A 23,512-nucleotide genomic window follows, 5' to 3' on the forward strand; every position below is an offset into this window, starting at 1 on the left:
TTCCTTCCTTCCTTCCTTCCTTCCTTCCTTCCTTCCTTCCTTCCTTCCTTCCTTCCCTCCCTTCCATCCTTCCTTCCTTCTTCCTTTCTCTCTCTCTCTCTCTCTCTCTTTCTATCTTTTATGATGGAGTCTCGCTCTGTCACCCAGGCTGGAGTACAGTGGCGTGATCTCAGCTCACTGCAACCTCTGTCTCCCAGGTTCAAGCGATGCTTCTGCCTCAGCCTCCTGAGTAGCTGGGATTACAGGTGCTCACCAGCACGCCTGGCTAATTTTTGTATTTTTAGTAGAGACAAGGTTTTGCCATGTGGGCTAGGCTGGTCTCAAACTCCTGACCTCAGGTGATCCGCCCGCCTCAGCCTCCCAAAGTGCTGGGATTACAGGCGTAAGCCACCGTTCCCGGCCTTATTTCCAGGTCTTTTCTGAAGGTTATGCTAAAAATACACTGCACTTTGGTTATCAAAGGGTTTGGTGTGATATGGTGAGCTGCTTGCCACCAGTGTCACCGGTTAAACCAGGAAGGTGCAAAGATCAGGAGCCCAGCCAGCTTTCAATCAGCTCAGATCCAGGCAAAAACATCTTTCTCCTTCCTTCTTTCATGGAAACAGCCCAAACATGAGGCTCCATTTCAGCCTTTTTTTTTTTTTTTTTTTTTTTGCTACGAGTAGTCAACACAGTAATTACCTCCTGCTGAAAGCTTTGAGAAATTGTTCTGTGTCCAATTAGAATTTTTGATTTGACTAACAGATACAACATAACATCTTTATTTCTGTAACTACTCACTAATGATATGCACCCTGGATATATTTAGACTCTCATTTGCCGGGGCCATTGCATTGTAAGGTGCTACGTTATTGTCTGTGACAGCATTTCCACCAAGAGGCTTGACGAGGACGGGGCTGGGGAGCCTTTTGGGTTTGGGAGTCCTCTCCCTCACCCTTTCCACCCCTCTCAGGCCTGACCTTCCATACCCAGGCTTACATGGGGAGCAGCTCTAGGATTTACCCCACCCTGGGAGCTCCTGACACAGGACCAGGTGTCCAGGCGCAGATCTTCATGAAGTGTCTGGGATAGTTCCTGGGGCAGCCAGCCAGTGTCAAAACCTCCCCCAAGAAGAATGGAAGGAGGGATCTGCCAGCACAGCTCATGCAAGAGCAAGAAGTCCCTGCCAGCGACATTCCAGCAGAACCCTTTCCAATGTACTTGGTTATGTAAACAGAAAGGCGGCAGCCTCCAGCCCAGATGGACTGCCCAATGTGGGTGTCAAAGTCGCTGTGGAAACTTCCCCCCATGGAAGCACTACGGGTCCCCAAGCTCTCCCTGCAGCTCTATGTTGGGATGGGGAAGGTCGGGGACTTCTTTTTGACCTTCTGAAGCTGGGACCTCCATATAGGACTGGTGATTCTCCAGTTCTGGAGCGTCCCTGTTTCTCAGATGTGTCTTGCTGTGATGCCACTAGAAGTTTGATCTGATTTAAGGGTGTCGCTGGAGTCAGCTGTCCGCTGGACTGCTTCCTGCTAAACGTGGCAGGACTTGGCATCTGAGCATGTGGCCCTTGGACTCAGGCACTTCGTAGAGGAGTGCTTTGTATCCAACATAGATTTAGCAAGGCAGGTGACCCGGCAGGCCATACCAACTTCATAGGTGGCCATTTTCCCACTGCATGTCAAGAGCCACCAAAGACCCCAGGTGGAATTTAGAAAACTTGCAGATGGTGTAGAATACTGTTTTCTGCTCCACACCTCCCTGGGAGGCAAAGGAGATTACGACTATAGTAATACACAAAGAAGATTGTTTATGACAAGGAGAGCCCATTCCCCAACTCTTATGTATGTGGCTTCACCCATCACTGAGGGAAGATCCACATTGATTCTGCTTGTCACATAGGTATGTGAATGACAAATAATGCATGTGTTCCTGAGACTGGCTTTTGGGGCATGTTTCTACAGAATAAGCAAATTAAAACATATTTCACTGAATGCAAATTAAGTTGTATAGTACCTATATTACATAATTGCCCTTGAAGTTATATATATAAAGATATATGCTATTTAAATATATATTTATTATTCATATAAAATACTTATTGTGTCCCTATTGTGGCAGTCACATCATTCTACTTTAATCACACATTATCGTTTTAGTATCAATAAAATGTTTACAACTGTGCAGACTTACTGTATAAGACCCATAGTTGTAAATAATATTGTGTTTCCTTCCATTGATCACAACATAAGCAAAAATATTTTTAATTCCATTTCAAACGACAGATTAAACTGGACACTGAAACAAAGTAGGCAAATTCATGTCACCAGAAAATGTTATTAAGGTTCTTGGTTACTGAGCACATGAATTCTTTACCAAACCAGCAACAGATGCCTGTAACTCTTCTGCACAGAATTACATTTTAAATAGAGGATGTTCGACTGCACGTTTATACGAGAAAAATTGGTAGGATCAAAAAATTTAAAAAATGTGTTTGTGCCTATCAGTCTGTACTGAAATTTTTGTAAACCTTCTGAAGCACCGAGTGAATGTTGTAAAAATTTGTTGCACCAAACCACATGTAATATTGTACCAAAGAAACATCACAAGTAAATACATCAGCTATCAGAATGAATATATTTTCTTGGAACTCTTTGTTTCTAGCTGTGCCTGTATATCCATGTCTTATATGTCACAACTTATTGGAGACGGAGGGAAGGGATCTTAGAGTCCGTCTGTCCCTGAGTTCTGTCATCCTTTCTACAACTTCCCTTGCTAATGTCTCTGGTCCCTTCCTGATGATTTGCAATGATAACGGGGCAACCCATTCCATTTTGAACAATGATGCTCGTTCAAAAGTTCTTCCTTCTGTTGAATCCGAATGTATCTTCTGCAATTTCCACTCATTGGTTCTATTTTTTGCCCACCAAAGCCAAGTTAACCTGCCTTCACTTTATACATCAGATTAGCAAGTCTCCCTGAACCTCCATTTGAGTAAGCCCAGCACAGTCCTAGTTTATACCTGTTCTCTCTATATAATCAATAATAGCCTCCCTTTTGACTCACAAGTATCTGGTATGGCCAATAGATTGTATGGTCACACTACCACTGGAGCTTTTGATATGTAGGCCACGGATGCAGCTTTTCCCTCAGTCCTGGGAAGTACTGGTTCCTGGACCTTCACCCGGTCTAGTTATCCTTCTTTGGTCTTTCTCCCGTTTCTTTCATTTCTTATGTAAAATATGGCACGCACAATTGAATACAGATTTCCAGAAGTGGTTTAACCACCGTAGGTTGCAGGGCATCTCTTAATTCCCTTATTCTGATGCTGTGCTTCTAGCACGTGTGTGAAGAGGACACAAAACCATAAACAATATGACCCCAAATTTTACATTTTGAAGCTTCCATCCGAACCTCTTTGCCATCTGTAAATTTGATATGCATGCCTTCTGTGTCCATTCACCAATCACTGGGGGGAAATACATGGATTGAGGAAGACGAGTTCTACTTTAATATCACTTTGCAGTTTTCCAAATGCTTGCAGATTTTGCCGTTGCAACCCTGTCTCCAGACTCCCCTCATTTTGGCCTCATGATGAAATTGACTTGAAAACAGTGCTCAGCGGCTATTTCCTATTTCAAACAATTTAGCCATCCTCACTCAGATGACTGGCTCCCCCTTCTTTGTCTTCATAAAGACGGTGTCCAGCTGTATTTCTCACTGCTTCCTCCTCATCCACCACTGTGTCCTTCAGCTCATTGCCTGGGTGACATTTCCAGAACATTCTGTGTTCTCTCCCATTTCATCCCTTCTTAACTCATGTTGCTGTGTTCTGCAGATATCACTCCTTCCCTGGGGTATTGACGGATCCACCAGGTGTGAGTTAAGGTGTCACCGCATGCCCGTCCCATAGCATCTTATACTCACCCCTGTAGTCACACTGATCACTCTGCAACTGCCTGTTAACTTGGGTATTTCCTCCATGGGACATAGAAGTTCCTGAAGTATAGGAGCAAAATCACATTCATCATTGTATATCGAATAAGATCCCTGGCACAGAATAAAGATGCCATTAGCACTTGAGTGAACACATTGTGGTGAACGTTACTACGAATAATTCTTTATTCTATTTCTCTTGTTTCAATGGGGAAAATTCCTAGAAGAGACATGACAGAGCCCAAGGATCTGAACTTTTCAGCTGTTTCCTGGAAGGTGATAGTGGTCTTCTCATTAGGTTGTAATAATCTACTAATTAAACTATTTTATCTTTAATATAGTAATTCCCATTATAGTTGTTACAATGCCTTCCTGAAATTTACATTAACTTTTTACTTTTGCTTATGGGGCCTTGTGGAGTATAACTTATTTTTTTGGAATGATTTTTATGGTAGTCAAATCTATCATTTTTTCCTTTTTGGCTCATTCATTGCTTTTAGGCTTAGAGAAGCATGATAGATAATCATCTACCTGGTTTTAAAATTTAACTTTATAAACCACCTGGGATTTATTTTGGGGAAAGGGTACAGTTCATTTATATTCCTTTCATTTCCCTCTTGATTGAGAAGAGTGAAACAAACAGAAGCTGAATTGTTTTTTGGTTTTTTTTTTTTTTTTTTTTTTTTTTTTGAGACAGCGTCTTGCTCTGTCGCCCAGGCTGGAGTGCAGTGGTACATTCTCAGCTCACTACAACCTCCACCTGGCGGGTTCAAACGATTCTTCTGCCTCAGCCTCCCAAGCAGCTGGGACTACAGGAGTGCACCAACAAGCCCAGCTAATTTTTTGTATGTTTAGTAGAGACGGAGTTTCACCGTGTTGGCCAGGCTGGTCTCAAACTCCTGACCTCTGGTGATCTGTCTGCCTCGGCCTCCCACAGTGCTGGGATTACAGGCGTGAGCCACCACACCCAGCCAGCATCTATATATCTTTAAAGGTTATTTTATTGTCCTTAGACTATCCTTGTTTTAAATATCAGTGTCATGACTAGGCACAGTGGCTCAGCCTGTAATCTCAGCACTTTGGGAGGCCGAAGTGGACAGATCACCAGAGGTCAGGAGTTTTAGACCAGCCTGGCCAACATGGTGAAACTCCGTCTCTACTAAAAATACAAAAATTAGTGGGGCATGGTGGCTGGTGCCTGTAATCCCAGCTACTTGAGAGGCTGAGGCACGAGAATCACTTGAACCTGGGAGACAGAGGTTGTAGTGAGCTGAGATTGCACCACTACACTCCAGCCTGGGTGACAAAGCAAGACTCTGTCTCAAAAATAAATTAATTAATTTAAATAAATAAATATCAGCGTCAGCTTTCCAACTCTCTCCCTGTAAACTTGCAGTGCAAGAAAAATGCTGGAAATATTCCTCCTACGTTGTGTGCCCTCCACACTTCGTTCTACTACAATCTAGCCTCCTTTGCAAGTTCTCCAGCACACTCCCTGTGCTCTTCACGTCTCAATCTTCACTTCCTCATTTAATTTTATTTTTATCATGTGATGAAAATTTTCCATTTAAAGTCACCATCCCATACAAACTATGTTTTTTTAGATCCAGAGAGTCAAACTTATCTTTTCTTTTTTTCAGCCTTTCTTTTTTTCTAGGCTTTTAAAAACTGTATTTCTGGGGTCTCCATCTCACTATTCTATTTTTGTTCTTTCTTTCTTTCTTTCTTTCTTTCTTTCTTTCTTTCTTTTGGTGAACACCTATTTTTTTTTTTTTTTTGAGACAGAGTCTCGCTCTTTTCTTTTTGCCCAGGCTGGAGTGCAGTGGCATGATCTAGGCTCACTGCAACTTCCATCTCCTGGGTTCAAGTGATTCTTCTGCCTCAGCCTCCAAAGTAGCTAGGACTATAGGTGTTCACCACCATGCCCAGCTGATGTTTGTATTTTTAGTAGAGATGACGTTTGCCCTGTTGGCTGGGCTGGTCTTGAACTCCTGGCCTCAGCTGATCTGCCCCTCTCCACCTCCCAAAGTGCTGGGATTACAGGTGTGAGTCACTGCACCCAGGCTCCATCTAACTATCCTTTTCTACTCTAAAAATTCCAAGTACAATCATCAAAATAAAAGAAAAGGTAGATATTTGCCTTTCCCTTTGAAAAAAAGCCTCTCATTCTACTCCAAACAAACAAACAGACAGACATATAAACAACCTCTGTCACTCATACCGAAGCCAGAGCTCCATGTGGCAGAGAACAGGTGTTATTTTCCATCTTTCCTCACTGTTCCCCCAGGGAACAGTTGGATGTTAGTTAGGTGGGTGTGTATGTTCTGGCCGCTTCTTGCATGTTCTGTTTCTTTGGGGTTTACACCTCACCCAGCTGCCCTTGCAGAACGTCTGTGTGAACACATGTGCTGTGAACACATGAATAAGAATCACGTGCGTGTGTAAGAACCTGGACAGTTCGTGTATTCCTTACATCTGCTCTCTGTCGATGATTGCCGGGTGGCATAGGATGGCCCTGGGAACCACAGTTACTGGGAAAAAGAGCTGGGCTTCCAAGCCTCCTGTCTGAACGAAGTGCCCTCCTCTACAAATGACCAGTGCCGCCAGAGCTTCATCTTGTGAAGGCCTGGCACTGGCTCAGTCCCTGAGGACAGCCATCCCAATGCCACCTGCCCAGAATTAGCCTCCTCACCCATCCAGAGCCACAGGGGACCTGGCATGAAGGGACAGAGACCTACAGTGCCCCCGGGCCTTCCTATAGGAGCAGGGAGCAGCGCGTTGGATCAGGGCCTGACTCCACTGTGTGCAGGCGGCTGTCAGTGGTTCAGCATTCAGCGTCCTGCACTTTTTATGTGTTTTTACTTATTTGTTCCTCATCACAACTCTATGAGGTAGGTATTGCTGTCATCTCCGTTTTATAGATTAGGGAAGGAGGCCAAGTTGGTGAACTTCTGGAGGATCACATTCAGCTAGGAAGTCGTGAAACCAGGATAAGCCACAACCCCGAGTGGCCAAGCTCTGGAGCTTGGCTCTGACCCACCGTAAGCCCCCGTGATGTGGTCCAGGGAGGGCAGTGAGGGAGGCACAGTGTGTGTGGCTCTGTCCTCTGGGTCCCCAGGTCGCTGGAGGACAGGAGTGGGATGTGTGCCTGGAGCCTCCTCCCCACCCTTGGCATCCCCAGCAGGGCACTGAGTCTGCGAGATGCAGGAGGATCTCACAGCTGTTTAGAGCTCCTGGCTGTCCCCGTGCCCTTCTCTGCAGACCAGGCCTGGAGGAGGCCTGGAGCTGCAGAGCCGGGAGAACCCGGCAAAGTCAGCGTCTTCCTCAGTCTTTTGTACAAAGCTGAACCTGGGAAAGGGTAAGGTGAGGTGGTCTTTATTTTTTTAAGGAAAATGTTCATGGTTTTATTGTTTCATGAGGCATTGAAACGGATTCTGCATGAATCAATATCTGCCCAGAGGGGCCGCTGGTTTCTCCTGTACTTCTTTGGGTTACTAGAGAAATTTGTGAGGTTTTTTTTAAAAAAAGAACAACCTTTCCTTTGGGAGGCCAAGACGGGTGGATCACGCGGTCAGGAGATCGAGACCATCCTGGCTAACACGGTGAAACCCCGTCTCTACTAAAAAATACAAAAAACTAGCTGGGCGAGGTGGCGGGCGCCTGTAGTCCCAGCTACTCGGGAGGCTGAGGCAGGAGAATGGCTTAAACCCGGGGGGCGGAGCTTGCAGTGAGCTGAGATCCGGCCACTGCACTCCAGCCTGGGCGACAGAGCAAGACTCCGTCTCAAAAAAAAAAAAAGAACAACCTTTCCAAGGTGTGCACTGGCGCAACACAAACTCTTCCTGTCAGAGGCCGCTGGTCCGGTGTCCAGACATCGTGCAGGACACCTCAGTGGCAACAGTGCACCGTGTCCGCCTCTACACAGCCCTGTGCATTTGTGTGTAGTATCTGGTGTGTCTGCAGAAGCGTGAATAGTATTGGGAAGAGAAGGGAGGAAGAAACAGCGTGACTGCCTGGCTGGGAGGAGGTCAGCGAAGTCATGCAGGGCAGGCCTGAACTTGTCTGTCATCAGGGCAAACCCAAGCATCCGTGATATCCTTTCCTAGGAACATCTGGTGGAGCTCCGTAGTGGGGTCTTCATTGGCCTTTGGCTGGCCTACAACCATGCTGAGGATGCCGTTAGCTGATGTGGGCTGCCGGTCCTGCACCGTGATACTGTGCTGGATTTTCTGGAACAGAAGGCTGGATGACTTCTCTGCAATGGCAGCTTTCCCCTCAAACTGCTCTCCTTCCCGCCTAAGGTGTGATGTGTCAATGTAAACTGCGCTGAGTTGGGTTCTGTTGCTATCAGTAACTGAACGTTGAATGAAGCTGGGTCTAGTCATCTCCCACATGGGCTTGCCTCCCGTTCTGGAGTGACCTCAGTCTCACTGAGACCTGGGGGCTGGTATGATGGCAGTGGCAGCAACCCAGCATGGTCTCGATGTTAGGTGTCCTAGAAGGAGGGGAGGGGAGGACGGAGCATGACAGCCCAGGGTAGCTGCCGGATAGTGCTGTGGACATGCCTCTCAGGAGGCGAAGGCATTTTTCTCTCAAGCCAGTAATCAGCAAGAAACAGGACCACAGCTCCTTGGGTCACCTGTGTCCCCAGCACCAGGCTGAATGCATGGCGTAGAGGAGACCACAGCGATGGGCTTTGGACTTTGTGTGAAAAATGTACCTCCAGGCAAAGGAAACAGCACGGGCCAGGCCCCACGGCCAGGGAGAGGCTGGTCCTCGGAGGAACAGACTCTAGAAGTCCCGGATGGCCCAGTCTTGAAACTGAGAGGAGCAGTGGGAAGGAGAGTATTTGAAAAAAAGGGATCTGGTGAGGTGAGGCCATTGTCAGAGAGCCTGTTATCCATGTTCAGACAGTTGCCTTTCACAGATGCTAGCAGCAATACGTAAAGAAGGAAGAATCTCAGTCTGCACCCACATCAGGACTGGCCTCCGAGGCCTTCAGGCCTCTGTGCAAATCTGCCCAAGGGCTGCTGTCTGCCTCCCATCTCTGTTTCCGTTAGCCTGTGCCTCTGTTCAGACTGCACAGCACTCCCTCTCTGATCCAGATTTCCAGCTCCCTTTCCTTTGTGAGGATTAGGCTCTATTCCCTTCCCCTGCCCCTCTCCTAATAATAATGAATAATGATAGTAATACCATCCAGTGCTCGGTAGGATTAAGGCTCTGTGGCTCTTCAGAGACTCTGGTTGCTCCAGCTGCAGAACCAAAGATATCTTGTATTCCCAGGCTTGAGTGAAAAGTACACATCTGCAGTTGTGTTGTAAATGAGGGCTTGCTAGTAAGTCTTCATAAGTGTATGTATTTCCAGTAGAATAGTAGGTTAAAATCCTGATAATGTCCTCAAAATGGAGGTAAAGAAAATCCTGTTTTCAGAAGACACTCTAGCAGTGGCAGAACGTAGGAGGAAACAGGTTCCTCCAAATTTTAGGGGTCCAGCTGGTTGGATGTCACCCAGAAAGCACTGCTGCCCACCAGGAGCCTGTATGACTTTGTGCACCTGCCCACCACCTGTGAGCAGCTTCTGCCCTGTGCTCCCCAGTATGGTGTCCATGGTACAGGACCTAACTCTGGGGCCCATGCCATTGCATCTTTCAGCATCCATCTGCCCTTGTCATTGTAGTCAGAGTGTTGGCTGCCAGGCGTGAGGAGGGTGACTGTGGACCCACTCCAGCAGAATCTTGGCCTTCCACATCTGTCGCACCTGTCCATTGTTCACACCATTAGCTTGTTTGATTGGAAGGTGGAAAGCACACCCCACCTCCCCACATCACACAGCTAACCTGTGGGTAGGAGTTCCTCTTCAGCAGGATGCCATAACACCCTCAGGAGAGCTCCCTGTTGTACCAGCCTCTTACCTGCCTGGGTCTACGCCTCGTCATCTACACTTTAGGCCCAGAGACTGATTATTAATATTTCCTGACACGCTGCCCTGTAGCGTCATGTGGAGATGGCTAATTGCTCAGCCTGGAGGACTTGTGGCTTGAATCACATAGACCACTGGGTCCCCACACCAGGACTTCTCTTTTGCATTATCAGAGAAAACCGAATTTCCTTTTGCTGCAGGAGCAGCAGCAGCAGAGCCACTAGGATTTGCTTTTCAAAGATCTGCAAGTAAAACGCCAGCCTGGGTTATGACTTCAAGTGCAAACCTGCAGAGGGTTGAGCTTTGAAGAATGCATTGCTATTTCCATTTTCTATTACATCAACATTGTCACGTTAATTTGTTTCTGATAGAGCCACTCACTTAATAACTTCCATGTGGTGTATAAGCTGCAACTGTATCCAGCAGCCAAGAGCCTGAAGGACCCACCTGCCTGTGTTTTGTTTTTTGTTTTTTGAGAAAGGATCTCACTCGGTTGCCCAGGCCGGAGTGCAGTGGCCTGACTTCAGCTCACTGCAACTTCTGCTTCCTGGGCTCAGGCAATCCTCCCACCTCAGCCTCCCAAGTAGCTGGGACTACAGGCACACACCACCATGCCCTGCTAATTTTCATATTTTTGTTTTTGGGTTTTGCCATGTTGCCCAGGCAGGTCTCAAACTCCTGAGCTCAAAGGATCCTCCTGCTTCTGCTTCCCAAAGTGCTGGCATTACAGGAGTGAGCCTCCGTGCCTGGCCACACCTGCGTATGTTCTTTTAGCTCCAGGAGAGTCACAATAGAGACAGGTGGAATTGTTTGCCAGAGGTTATTGAGCAACATAGGAACAAGGTCATCCTCTCTGAATGAGGCTTCTGGTGTCTCGTGCCTGTGTCTCCTTTCCTAGCATTGTCATCTTCTTTCAATATGATATCACTTGAGAACCGAGCGAAAGTAAGCTTGAGATAAACCAGAGGGAATAATTATCATAAAAATCATATTACAATGATAATAAAAATGATTATATAAAATTTCTATAAAATAAAAATTTGTATTAAAAATTTTATTAAAAAATTACAGTCAACCTTTGGCCTGTAAAGGTTCTGGGCAGATCCCCCACTTGCCCACTGTTGTAATATGTGTTATTTCCCTGGTGCAGGTGCAGAGTGGACAGGGAATTGATGAATTTTATTTTTGAGATGGAGTCTCACTATGTTGCCAGTCCTTCTGTCTTAGCCTCTTAGGTAGCTGGGATTACAGGGGTGAGCCACCATGCCCAGATAGATGAATTAATAAACATATGTATTATTTATTATATATTATATTATATATTATTTATTATATGTTAATTGTATATTATATATTCATTGTGTGTTATATATTACATATTATCTATTGTATATTATTTGTTATATATTATATAATGTTATATATTATATAACATATTGTATATTATATTATATAACATTATATATTATATATATTACATATATATCTATATGGGCTGCAAGTGGTGGCTCACATCTGTAATCCCAGAACTTTGGGAGGCTGTGGTGGGAAGATTACTTGAGCCCAGGAGTTCAAGACCAGCCTGGACAACATGGCGAGTCCCCATATCTACAAAAATACAAAAATTAGCCCTGTGTGGGGGTGCATGTGTGTAATCCCAGCTACTTGGGAGGCTGAGGTGGGAGAATCTCTTGAGCCCCAGGAAGGCAGAGGTTGCAGTGAGCTGTGATCGTGCCACTGAACGCTAGCCGGGACCACAGAATGAGACCCTGTCTCAAAAACATAAAAAAAAAACAAAACAAAAAAATATGACTATATATATTCGAACTTTACATCGTAATGCTCTTGGATACCTATAGATGTGTAGATATATACAGAACCACAGTAGATAAGGAGGTTGAGCAAGTCTAGAGATGTAATGTACAACATGAGGACTAAAGTTAAAATTGTATTGTGTTTGGATTTTTTGTTACATAAATAGATTTTAGCTGCTCTCATCCCACAACAAAAGTAACCATGTGAGATGAGAGATATATTAACCAACTTCACGGTAGTAACCATTACACTATCTGTATGTATCTAATATTTTTGATTGATTGTTTTTTGAGACAGAGTTTCGCTCTGTTGCCAGGCTGGAGTGCAGTGGCGCGATCTGATCTCCGCTCACTGCAACCTCCACCTCCCGGGTTCCAGTGATTCTCCTGCCTCAGCCTCCCCAGTAGTTGGGATTATGAGTGCACGCCAACACACCTGGCTAATTTTTGTATTTTTAGTAGAGACCAGGTTTCACCATGTCAGCTGGGCTGTCTTGACCTCAAGTGATCTGCCCACCTCGGCCTCCCTAAGTGTTGTGATTACAGTGCAGGTATTAATATTTTTAACAAATTTTAAATTGCCTGAAGTCCTTTCTTTCCATGTGTATATTTCCTGTGAATTTCTTGAGGTTGCTGTAGCCGCGTGGCATTCATTCCTCTCCTCCTGGCCGAGATGTGCTTTATGGTTATTGAGATTTTGTGGTCTTGCAACATTTGGGTACCTAGATTGGACTTTGAGTCTTCATTTTTCTGTGAAGGAAACTGAAGTGGAGAGAAGGATGTGGCTCTTGAGGTGACCCAGTACCCGGGGGCACCAACAATGACTTATGCCGGGAAGTTGTAGTCATGGCCTTGGAATTTCCTTCTGAGCCACACAACGGCCTGGGTCAGAGGTCAGATCATGAGGGGCTGCTGTCCTGCATCCGACATCCTCAGGGTGTCTTGTGGTTGAAGTTTAAGGGACTGTACTCGGGGAAGACATGCTGTCAGCAGTAAGTCACTGGTAGGGCCTTGGCTTTTGAAATCTACATTTTCTGTCTGATGACTAAGTTTTAAAAGATAGCATCTCAGGTGGTTTGGGGAGTATTGGTAATTTTCCTAAATGAAGCATGTCTTGCAAAGTTATTCTTTGTTTTGTGCAATTCTAGTGAGTCATTAATATTGCTTATTTTGTTGTCTTGTAAATTTATTGTCTCGAGAATGAATATGAGAAACAATTTGATGGCTTGCTTTTCACAGGGACGTCAACGAGGAGGCAATTGGTAACTAGACTAAAAAAATTTTTTGGCAGGGCTGTGAACATCTCACTAAACAGCTCTGCTCCCTCACCAACCCCTCCTTCAACCCCACACCACAGTATCTTCCCTGTAATAGTTTCAGTGTAAATTAGCCTCAGGAAACTAAGAGAATACATGTGTCAATTGACTATTTTTTAGTTTTTGTTTTAAAAAACACATGTTTTTTCCTGGGTTCAGGATCAATTTGCACAACTGCATTACATTTCTATAAAAATGCTCTAGGCCAGGCATAGTGGCTTATGCTTGTAATCCCAGCACTTTGGGAGGCTAAGGTGGGGAGGGTCACTGGAGTCCAAGAATTTACATAGTGAAGCGTATCTCTACAAAAATAAACACAGTTAGCTGGGCATGCTGGCGCGAGCCTATAGTCCCAGATACTCAGGAGGCTGAGGTGGGAGGATCGCTTGAGCCTGGGAGGTTAAAGCTGCAGTGAGCTATGATAGCGCCCCTACACTCCAGCCTAGGAGACAGAGGAGACCCTGTCTATAAAAATAACATAAAACAAGATGAGCCTGATAATATCTACCTCTTGTCTTACGAGGACTATGGGTTCAACACATATTAAGTGTTTCCAAAACCATACAACTGATAATTAACAGCTAACATTGTGATGAGTATATACTTTGTACCAGATACAGCACTAAGAAATTTCCGAACATTAGTTAATTTAATCATTGCAGAGTTCCTATTACCTCCTTCTACCTCCTAAAAGAGGTAGAAGCTATTCTATCCCTCTTTTACAGACAAGGAACAAGGCTTAAAAAGATGAAGTAAGCTGGGAGTGGTGGATCACTCCTGTAATTCCAGCACTTGTCTGGGAGGCCAAGGCAGGAGGATCAATTGAGCCTGGGAGGTTGAGGCTGCAGTGAGCCAAGATCACACCATTGCACACCAGCCTGGGCAACAGAGCAAGACCCTGTCTTAAAAAAATAAATAAAAACCAAAATGAAACAAAAACCTTCTATACAGTGGAACTAGGATTCTTTCTTCTCAGCAACTCCTGCACAGGCATATACCATGGCATAGAAATTATTTTGCAGGCCGGGTGCAGTGGCTCACGCCTGTAATCCCAGCATTTTGGGAAGCCAGGGCGGGTGAATCACCTGAGGTCAGGAGTTTGAGACCAGCCTGGCCAACATGGTGAAACCCCATCTCTACTAAAAATACAAAAAATTAGCCAGGCGTGGTGGCGGTCACCTGTAATCCCAGCTACTTGGGAGGCTGAGGCAGGAGAATCACTTGAACCCAGGAGGCGGAGGTTGCAGTGAGCAGAGATCGCGCCACTGCACTCCAGCCTGAACAATAAAATGAGGCTCCATCTCACAAAGAGAGAGAAGACTTTGCCAAACCTTGAATTCTGTTACTTTCCATGTGCTGGTGTGGTGTGGGCAGCAGAATGTTCCGAAGTTGCTGTTTTACGACTGTTTCCAATTTAAGCCTAAACCAGAAAAATTAAATTTCAACTCTGAGTGGGTACCCTGCACCACTCCATATTACAAGACATCCTGAAATCACCATTTGTTATTGCTGGTTAGTTATTTTAGTAAGGCCTCATAGCGGAGACTCCCCTGCTATGTATGAACAATTATTCCTTCTGCCATTAATGATATGTCAGGCTATTGTAGACAGATACCCTCAAAAATATGTATTTATAAATCCCTCTTTCCAAAATCTGCACTCTCAAAAGTACTTCTGATCAAAATGGACTTTCCAGTCCTTTTTTTTTTTTTGTTAGAGATATGGTCTCACTCTGTTGCCCAAGCTGGAGAGCAGTGGCAGGATCATAGCTCACTGCAGCCTCCAACTCCTGGGCTCATGCAGTCCTCCTGCTTCAGCCTCGAGAGTAGATGGGGCTACAGGTGTGCACCCCATGACTGGCTAATTTTTTAATTTCTTTGTAGAGATGGGGGCTTGCTCTGTTGCCCAGGCTGGTCTCAAACTCCTAGCCTCAAATGATCCTCCCTCCTTGGCCTCCCGAAGAGTTGAGATGACAGTCATGAGCCACTGAGCCTGGCCTGGCTTCCCATTAATTCTGTCTGCAGTGTGAGAATGTGTCAGGGGTTCAATCTTAAGTATTCTGGCTTGTATGACAACTCATTCTCATTTGTCTGTTAACATTTAATTTTATTTGTTAAAAAGATAGGCAATCCAAAATTTGCTGGGAAAGAAACTGCTTGTGCTCCATTTCCTATGCCTGACCTCAAATAGGGTCATTCACCTTTCTAGATAAAATTTTTTACACTTTTTTAACTGGAAAGAAAAAAAAGGAACATGTTAAGTCATATTTGGATGAGGTGGAGTAGGCTAAACCACCCAGAAGCCTAATACTGTTGCATATCTACTCCCATATTTTTGTTTTTGCTTCTTAATCCCTGTCCACGTGCATGACAATTAGGATACATATCATTTTTTTTGTTTTGTTTTGTTTTTTTGAGACAGAGTCTCACTCTGTCACCCAGGCTGGAATACAGTGGTGCAATCTTGGCTCACTGCAACCTCCACCTCCTGGGTTCAAGCAATTCTCGTGCCTCAGCCTCCCGAGTAGCTGGGACTACAGGCGTGTGCCACCATGCCTGGCTAATTTGTGTGTGTGTGTGTGTGTGTGTATGTGTGTGTATTTTTAGTAGAGACGGGGTTTTGCCATGTTGCCTAGGTTGGTCTCTAACTCCTGAGCTCAGGAATCCACCTGCCTCGGCCTCCCAAAGGGCTAGGATTACAGGCGTGAGCCACCATGCCGGGCCAGGATACGTATCAATGATAGTCTGCTGTGGTCACTGAAGCTAGTATCATAAATGTGTTTACATGTTTCTGCACAGTCTTCATGTCAGAGTGTGCCTTAGCAGCAAAGTTGGATAGATTGGGGCAGACACTTCACTTTCAAAATAACACTTTTTCATATTTCCTTTAGAATCACAGGGCACTTGGCAGGCCTCTGCGTGGGCTAGAATTGTGTTGTACCAAGGCAATTGGTTATTGCAATGGTCGCCAGTTGATATCTATGAGAAGCCTTGTTCTCTAAAGGATTTCCTTTGAGGGTGATGCCGGGGCTCCAGTAGTGTCTGAACAGCTGGAAATGAAAACAAAACAAAACAAGGGAAAGCAGTATTATTTCAGAATTGTTAGTATTGAAAAGAAAGTTTCAGTGTACCTGGCAAGTCAGACAAAGCTACAGATGTCAATTCTTTGTACACACCCAGAATGGTGAAGCTTTTCTGAACTGATGATAATAACAAGATACTCTAACCTTACTTGAGTATGGAACAACAGGCAGGTGCTCGCTTTTGAAAGATAAACCACAACAGTGCTGTCAAAAGAAAGTTGTACCTTCAAAAACATGATGATTCAAAGGTGAGTCTGTTTAGACACTTCTCTGTGCTGTTTGCAGAGACATTGTGCTTTCTACAGGGAGGCGTTAAAATATGGAGTATGTTTGTAAATTTCCCAGGAATGACTGTTGGGAAGAGGAAAGAAATTGGAAGACCTAGGGTGGATACTAACATCATGATACATAGTTACTTCCTTAAATTGCTGAGCAGATAAGGTGAGATCGTTTTATGTAATGAGGATTATTTTGTTCAGATGAAAATGAGAACCTCAGGGAAGTCCTTTAAGTGTGAGTGTGAACTTTGTGAGCTTGGAAATATTTCGAGAAAATGATACACTTCATCTTCTTTATTACTGCAATTAAAACTTTATTTGATCCAATAATGTCTTTCAGATACCAGTTTGTTTTCATAAAATTTATTAGACTGTGATTAAGTAACTCAAGAGCGTATTTACACCCTTAACCTTTTATGATAAAATGAAGCTCAAAACTGTTTTATAGATGCAGAAAACAAATAGCATTTCTTCCTTAAAACTCTCCCCTATTCTCAGTCGAAACTTTTCTCAAGTCTATGACTAAAGTTTTAAAAGAATTTCACATAACTTTCTGGATGTGATACCATTTTCCTTCTTAAAACTTTTACTCTATTAACCTTAGGTTCTTTCTAATGAGAACTGAATCAGTGTAGCTCGAAAACTTTATCTAAAGTACCTGTGCAATTGCTATTATCTGGCCTATTGAAACTTGAAATTAACATTTCTGGTGTACTTTTTTGAAGAAGGAATAATTTATACATGTTGGTATAGCAGCACCTATTTCAGTCTAATTTAAAATTGTAATGGCTTTCATTGAACTTAGGGAATGATTGAAAGGAAGCTGATGGATTTTTAAAAATTAAGTCAATCAGTGAAGATGCTTACTCTGTGCAAGGTTGATGGATTCTAATAGGACTTGAGCCCGTTTTCCCACTAAGGCTATTAACACCAGCAGTTAAGGGTTTAACAGGTGAATAAGGACTTTGCATAGACCCATCAAATGTCCACTGTGGCCTGCTCTGACTTACATGTGCAGAATGGCAAGGCTTTGGATTGAAGTTTTACCTCTGTTTTTAATCTGTTTATTGGAGGGCTTATGAATATATGAATCTTTTCTTGATTTTTCTCAGAGCTGGGGGCTGCTGAGTAATTGTCGTAACTAGAAGCAAGAGACGTTGAGTTTAGCCCCCGTGTAAGCAGGAAATGTTGTGTTGAGTTAGATCCCAAAACAAGGGAAACCTGACTTGATGGGAATATGGGATGAATTCTTTAGAGGAGGGAATAAGATAATTTTCTCATAGGATTTCATGACAGCTTTGGATATGTTGGCAATGAGTGAATAATCCCTGTTGAACCAGAAGAAAAGAGATTGTCTTTTTTTGTTATTTATTTAATCTTGCCCTGCCTGCAAATACATTGGGGGTTAGGGCTTCACCATGTGAGTTTTAGGGGAACACAATCCAGTCCATAATTCCCGGTCTCCAGGAGCTGAGGGTCAAGGAGAGGGTCATGAAGGACGCAGGCCGGCTGGCCACTGGGTGGGACTGAGCGGTGAGTGCAGTAGGCACCCTCGGCCTGTGCTGCCACCTGCTTCCATTTGCAGAGACGCTCATTCTCGTCAGGAGAGCAGCTCCAGACCTAACAGGACTTGAGGAATATCAGGGTTATTTTTAGCCTGGAGAGTTGGTACGTCCCGTGGCGCATAAGAGAAACGAGACTGTTCTGTAGTCCCAGTTACTCAGGAGGCTGAGGTGGGAGTATCGCTTGAGTCTGGGAAGTGGAGGTTACAGCGAGTTGAGATTGCATCACTGCACCCCAGCCTGGACAACAGAGCAAGATTCTCTCTAAAAAAAATTAAATTAAAATAAGAGCTCCCTTAGGGCCAGGCACTGTGCTAAGTGTGTAAAGGCAAGACTGTGTCTCATCTGAGACTGTCTTTTTTATCTTTCCTGGAGGAAAAGTTTATGAGAAGGACCCTCGTGACTGGACAAGGAGACAAGGCCAGGATCTGCTCATGCGCATCCTTTCTTTAGATCTGCTTAAAGTGGCCAGTTAGCTGGGGAAAAGAACTTGTATTTAGTGGGGACTATAGAGTCATATAAAATAGGCGTTGAGTTCTCTAAAGGATTTCCTCTAAAGAAATACAAGGAAGGAAACTTACGTGTCATCTGGTCCAGACAGTCGTGTTGGAGCTATTTCATACTAGCCTGTAAGAGCCAATTGCTGCATTTTCAGGAATGCAGGGTGCCAATTGTAAAGCATAGCCATTGTTAAAATGAAGTTCTATACACAGGCTTAAACACATGGCGTTAACAAACAAAGGTAATAAAAATCTATCCCGGCCGGGCGCAGTGACTCACGCCTGTAATCCCAGCACTTTGGGAGGCCGAGGCGGGCGGATCACGAGGTCAGGAGATCAAGACCATCCTGGCAAACATGGTGAAACCCCGTCTCTATTAAAAATTCAAAAAATGAGCCAGGCGTGGTGGCAGGCTCCTGTAGTCCCAGCTACTCGGGAGGCTGAGGCAGGAGAATGGCGTGAACCCGGGAGGCGGAGCTTGCAGTGAGCCGAGATTGCGCCACTGCACTCTAGCCTGGGCGACAGAGTGAGACTCCGTCTCAAAAAAACAAAAACAAAAAAAACAAAAAAACTATCCCTTCCTAATTGTTTTTATGGCACTTACCTGTTTTCTATGAGCTGAGGTTCTGTTTGTCTATTGTATCTGTATGTTGGAATTCCTAGCAGTGTTGTCATGACAGTAGCTTGAAATCAGACATGGTGAAGGTATTTAGAGTGCAGCAAGACAATTTATGGTTAGAACGGTCACCAGTTGACATCCATGAGAAGCCTTGTTCTTCAAAGGATTTCCTTTGAGGGTGATGCCAGGCTCCAGCAAATGCTACAAATCAGGCTTTTGCCTTCCAGAAAGCCAGTTGTTAAACATTCACCAGTACCCCCACTGGACTCAGCCCATTTATTTTTGTATATGAGACAGGGGCATGGAGATGAATGGTGACTTGTCTGGAGTCCTGCAGCCCCTTGTAACCAGCAGGACCAAGACTAGACTTGGGTCTCCCAGGCTTTCTGTTATGCCACTCAGAGATTTCAGTCCTGAAAGGCACAAGGGACAGAGGTTGGATTTGCCTGTGGGCTCTTGTCTCCAGTGCTTTTCTATTATTGGTGACAGCACTGTAGGGAATCAGGTCATACACAAGAAGGGGGCTGATTAACTAACACAGAAATCAAATTCATTACCAGGTGGGTGGTCATCTGCTTTCTGGATACCAGCAAGTGAGATAAATGAAGAGGAGGCAGAGATTGGATCCTGAGCTCCGTCCCTAATGCATGCGGGTACAATTATTGAATGGAAGACTAAGTAAAGAATGAACAACACCTACCACCCCTGAGAATATGTTATATATGTATTTGCTAGTTTGTTTTACATCTCCCTCATTAGAATATAAGCTTCATGAAGATGAAAACTTTGTCTCGTGTGCCGCAGTGCACCTAGCTCCCAGAAAAGTGCCTGGCTATGCTCAATAGATTTCTTCTTCTTCTTCTTCTCCTTCTCCTTCTCCTTCTCCTTCTCCTTCTCCTTCTCCTTCTCCTTCTCCTTCTCCTTCTCCTTCTCCTTCTTCTTCTTCTTCTTCTTTTCTTCTTCTTCTTTTCTTCTTCTTCTTCTTCTTTCTTCTTCTTCTTCTTCTTTCTTCTTCTTCTTCTTCTTCTTCTTCTTCTTCTTCTTCTTCTTCTTCTTTTCTTCTTCTTCTTCTTCTTCCTCCTCCTCTTCCTCTTCTTCCTCCTCCTCCTCCTCTTCCTCCTCTTCCTCCTCTTCCTCCTCTTCTCCTCCCCCCTCTTCTTCTCCTCCTCCTTCTCCTTCTTCTTCTCCTTCTTTTCTTTTTTTTTTTTTTTTTTTGAGATGGAGTTTCACTCTTGTTGCCCAGGCTGGAGTGCAGTGGCATGATCTCAGCTCACTGCAACCTCCACCTCCTGTGTTCAAGCAATTCTCCTGCCTCAGCCTCCCGAGTAGCTGGGACTACAGGCGCCCACCACCATGCCCGGCTAATTTTGTATTTTTAGTAGAGACAGGGTTTCTCCGTGTCGGTCAGGCTGTTCTCAAACTCCCGACCTCAGGTGATCCACCCACCTCGGCTTCCCAAAGCACTGGGATTACAGGCATGAGCCACCACGCCCGGCCTCAATAGATATTTTGGAATGATTGAACGAACTGATATTTCCAATTCCTGGCATTATACAGTGCCGACTCCCATAGGAAGTTTTGTCCAGAGGAATATGCCTAGCAGAGCGCAGCGTCGGCAACCCTCTAACCCTTTGTCTGGCTGCTAGACTCTCAGTGATTACCATTTCTCTTCCCTCTTAGATGACGGAGGGCCGCCGATGTCAAGTACATCTTCTTGATGACAGGAAGCTGGAACTCCTAGTACAGGTAAATCACTTTTGGTCAATTTTCTGAGTTTCTTTGGCAACCGATGTGGTTTCAGACCTTGATCCAGCAGGGGATGAAGGGGGATATGGTAAACTGTTTTTAAATCTCTGTCTGTTAATATCTGTGAGAGAATGACTAGGACACACCAGGGTGTTTTGTGTGTGTGTGCTATTTCTGCATCCAAGGCCAGATGTACAACTAGCCTATTGTTACAAATTTCTAGAAAAGGAAATTCCACAATGCCATTAGCTATCCTTTCTGCCTGGAAGGAGTTAACTACAATGTAACCTAAATAGCTCTTGCTGTAACTAAAATTGATTTAGTCTTCCTTGCTCAGAGGGAATAGAAAAAGGTTTGGCTCTTTTTGTTTTTTTGTTTTGTTTTGTTTTGTTTTGAGACAGAGTCTCACTCTTGTTGCCCAGGCTGAAGTGCAGTGGCGTGATCTTGGCTCACAGCAACCTCCACCTCCCGGGTTCAAGTGATTCTCCTGCCTCAGCCTCCCGAGTAGCTGGGATTACAGGCATATGCCACCACGCCCTGCTAATTTTTTGTATTTTTAGTTGAGACGGGGTTTCTCCATGCTGGTCAGGCTGGTCTTGAACTCCTGACCTCAGGTGATCTGCCCACCTCGACCTCCCAAAGTGCTGGGATTATAGATGTGAGCCACCGCGCCTAGCCTAAAGATTTGTTCTTTTCTTTTCTTTTCTTTTCCAGTTGAGATGAAAGAGGAACAATCTCTGTCCTCTTTCTAAGTGCTAAGCAACCCCCTTCTTACCCCATCCCATGGGTTGACATTGGCATCACTTGTGAGCATCTGGAGAAACTGAGATGCAGGAAATCAATCAATTAATTCCAACCAAGAACACATCAGTGTCAGCAAAGTTGGAGAAGTAATTGGAATCATACACCCTCATCTTTTTCAACTTGTTCTTAAACAGACCATTGTTTGACCCAAAGCTCTAAAGAATGGTGTCTCCAACTCTGACTTAAAAAGTTTACCATTCCAGATCTGTTGTTCAATGCCAATTTTTATTACATTTGCTTGCTGTTTATTCTTAGATGTCTGTCTCCGGGTCCTAGGGCGTTGTGTCTCACTCTCTGTCACATTTGGCTGTGAAGGAGCTGCAGTTTGTCAGTGGGTTGAGAGGATGCCACCTGCTCATGGGGCAAGTGATGATACTTCAAAGGGGAAATTCACATGTAGATACTTTTGTCTCGTGTTGCCTTGTACGTGCTGCTTGGAATTGAAAGTGTTCAAACTGCAGACTTTGAGTTAATACTTTTAATAGGATTCAAATGATAAAGGCTTTATAAATGCAATATAGGAAACAGAAAATAGGAAAAAGGCTCATAAACACATGACACTAATAATTCAAGTGCTGTTCTCATTTTGGTGGATTTCTTTCCAGCATTTTTCATATTTATATTTCTTATATGACTGTAATCATACAAGAAATGTGTATGTACAATTCTGCATATCTTATTTTTCCACTTACCATTGTCTTTCACTAACATTTTCTAAGTGACTGTAAATTGTCATTTTCAGAAACAGCTGCATAAATTCTAGAAATTGATATACAATTATTATCTAATCATGTCCCCATTTGAGTATATTTAAGAGATTTTTTAAAAAAACATTTTTCCACTATTACAAATAAATGCTGTGATTAACGTATCCCTATATACAGGGTTCTCCTGCATTTTAGATTATGGCCGTTTTAGGCTCGATTCCATGGCCTAAAGTCATTAAAAGTCAAATTTGTGGTTTGAATTTGGAAGAGTGAGGCAATAAAGGGAAACCATCAAATTGAGTGAGATCTCATTAATTAGCAGAATCGTTCACTGAGAAACATTCGAAGCCTCCAATTGCCAAGAGTCAGCGTGAAGAGTTTACAGGCGAGTGGTCTGGTGTATTTTACATGCTTTTCCTGAATCGAAGCTTGGAGGTTTAGAAAGAAGCCACCTTCGGGGATAGGAAATGAGACCTCAAATGGCAGTTCAAAAACTCTCTCTTGGCCAGCCTGTTTTGAGAAAGAAATAGATTTAATTACTGATGTGCGCAGTTTGGGAACGGTTACCCTCCACCCTATAAAATCAAGAAAATGTTGAATTAGGCAAACGAGAGAAGTTCATGTTTTTCCCACCGCTTTATAGAACAGACTTCCCGTGTTATTCTGTCTTCCTGGAACACGCTCCTTCCCACACCCCCACATCCTGGACCTGGCTGGTGTCTCTTAGGTCTTTACTTCACAACTTGGAAGATACCCCCCACCAATGCTTTCCCTGACCCCCTCCGACTAGTCTGTCCTGAGTTTCTTTCTTATGACACGGCCACACCTCGCTGTCATTGGTTGTGTACTTGTTACCACTTCCTGGAGCCCCCGACAGTTTGAGGGCTAGGTCTGTGTCTGCATCATGGTGTATCCCCAGTACCTAGCCCAGGGTCAGGCACGTAGTGTCACTAAATAAAGACTTGTTGAATGAAAGAATGGATTCCCCCAAAGACTTCTTGCCAGAGTACCAGTTGCTTCACAGGGCATGTAGCTTCATGCACACACACACACACACACGCGCACACACACACACACACACACACACATCCGTCTATCTGTAGATACACACACTATCTATACATTGAGAGATATACACACTGCCTGTACATAGATGCACACACTATTTGGCTAGGTATTGATAGTATGTGTATCTATGTATAGATAGATAGATAGATAGATAGATAGATAGATAGATAGATAGATA

General features: G+C 44.2%; 1 protein-coding gene across 1 annotated transcript in view; it reads left to right on the forward strand.

Moving 5' to 3' along the window:
• FRMD4A (FERM domain containing 4A) overlaps positions 1-23,512 on the forward strand; it is a 333,243-nt gene that overhangs the window by 95,641 nt on the left and 214,090 nt on the right. Inside the window, exon 2 of the mRNA XM_026454815.1 lies at positions 20,690-20,755. Within this exon, the coding sequence (XP_026310600.1) occupies positions 20,690-20,755 (66 nt within the window). The remainder of the gene's footprint in view (positions 1-20,689; positions 20,756-23,512) is intronic.

The sequence above is a fragment of the Piliocolobus tephrosceles genome, chromosome 9, assembly GCF_002776525.5.
Source record: "Piliocolobus tephrosceles isolate RC106 chromosome 9, ASM277652v3, whole genome shotgun sequence".
Taxonomy (NCBI): domain Eukaryota; kingdom Metazoa; phylum Chordata; class Mammalia; order Primates; family Cercopithecidae; genus Piliocolobus; species Piliocolobus tephrosceles.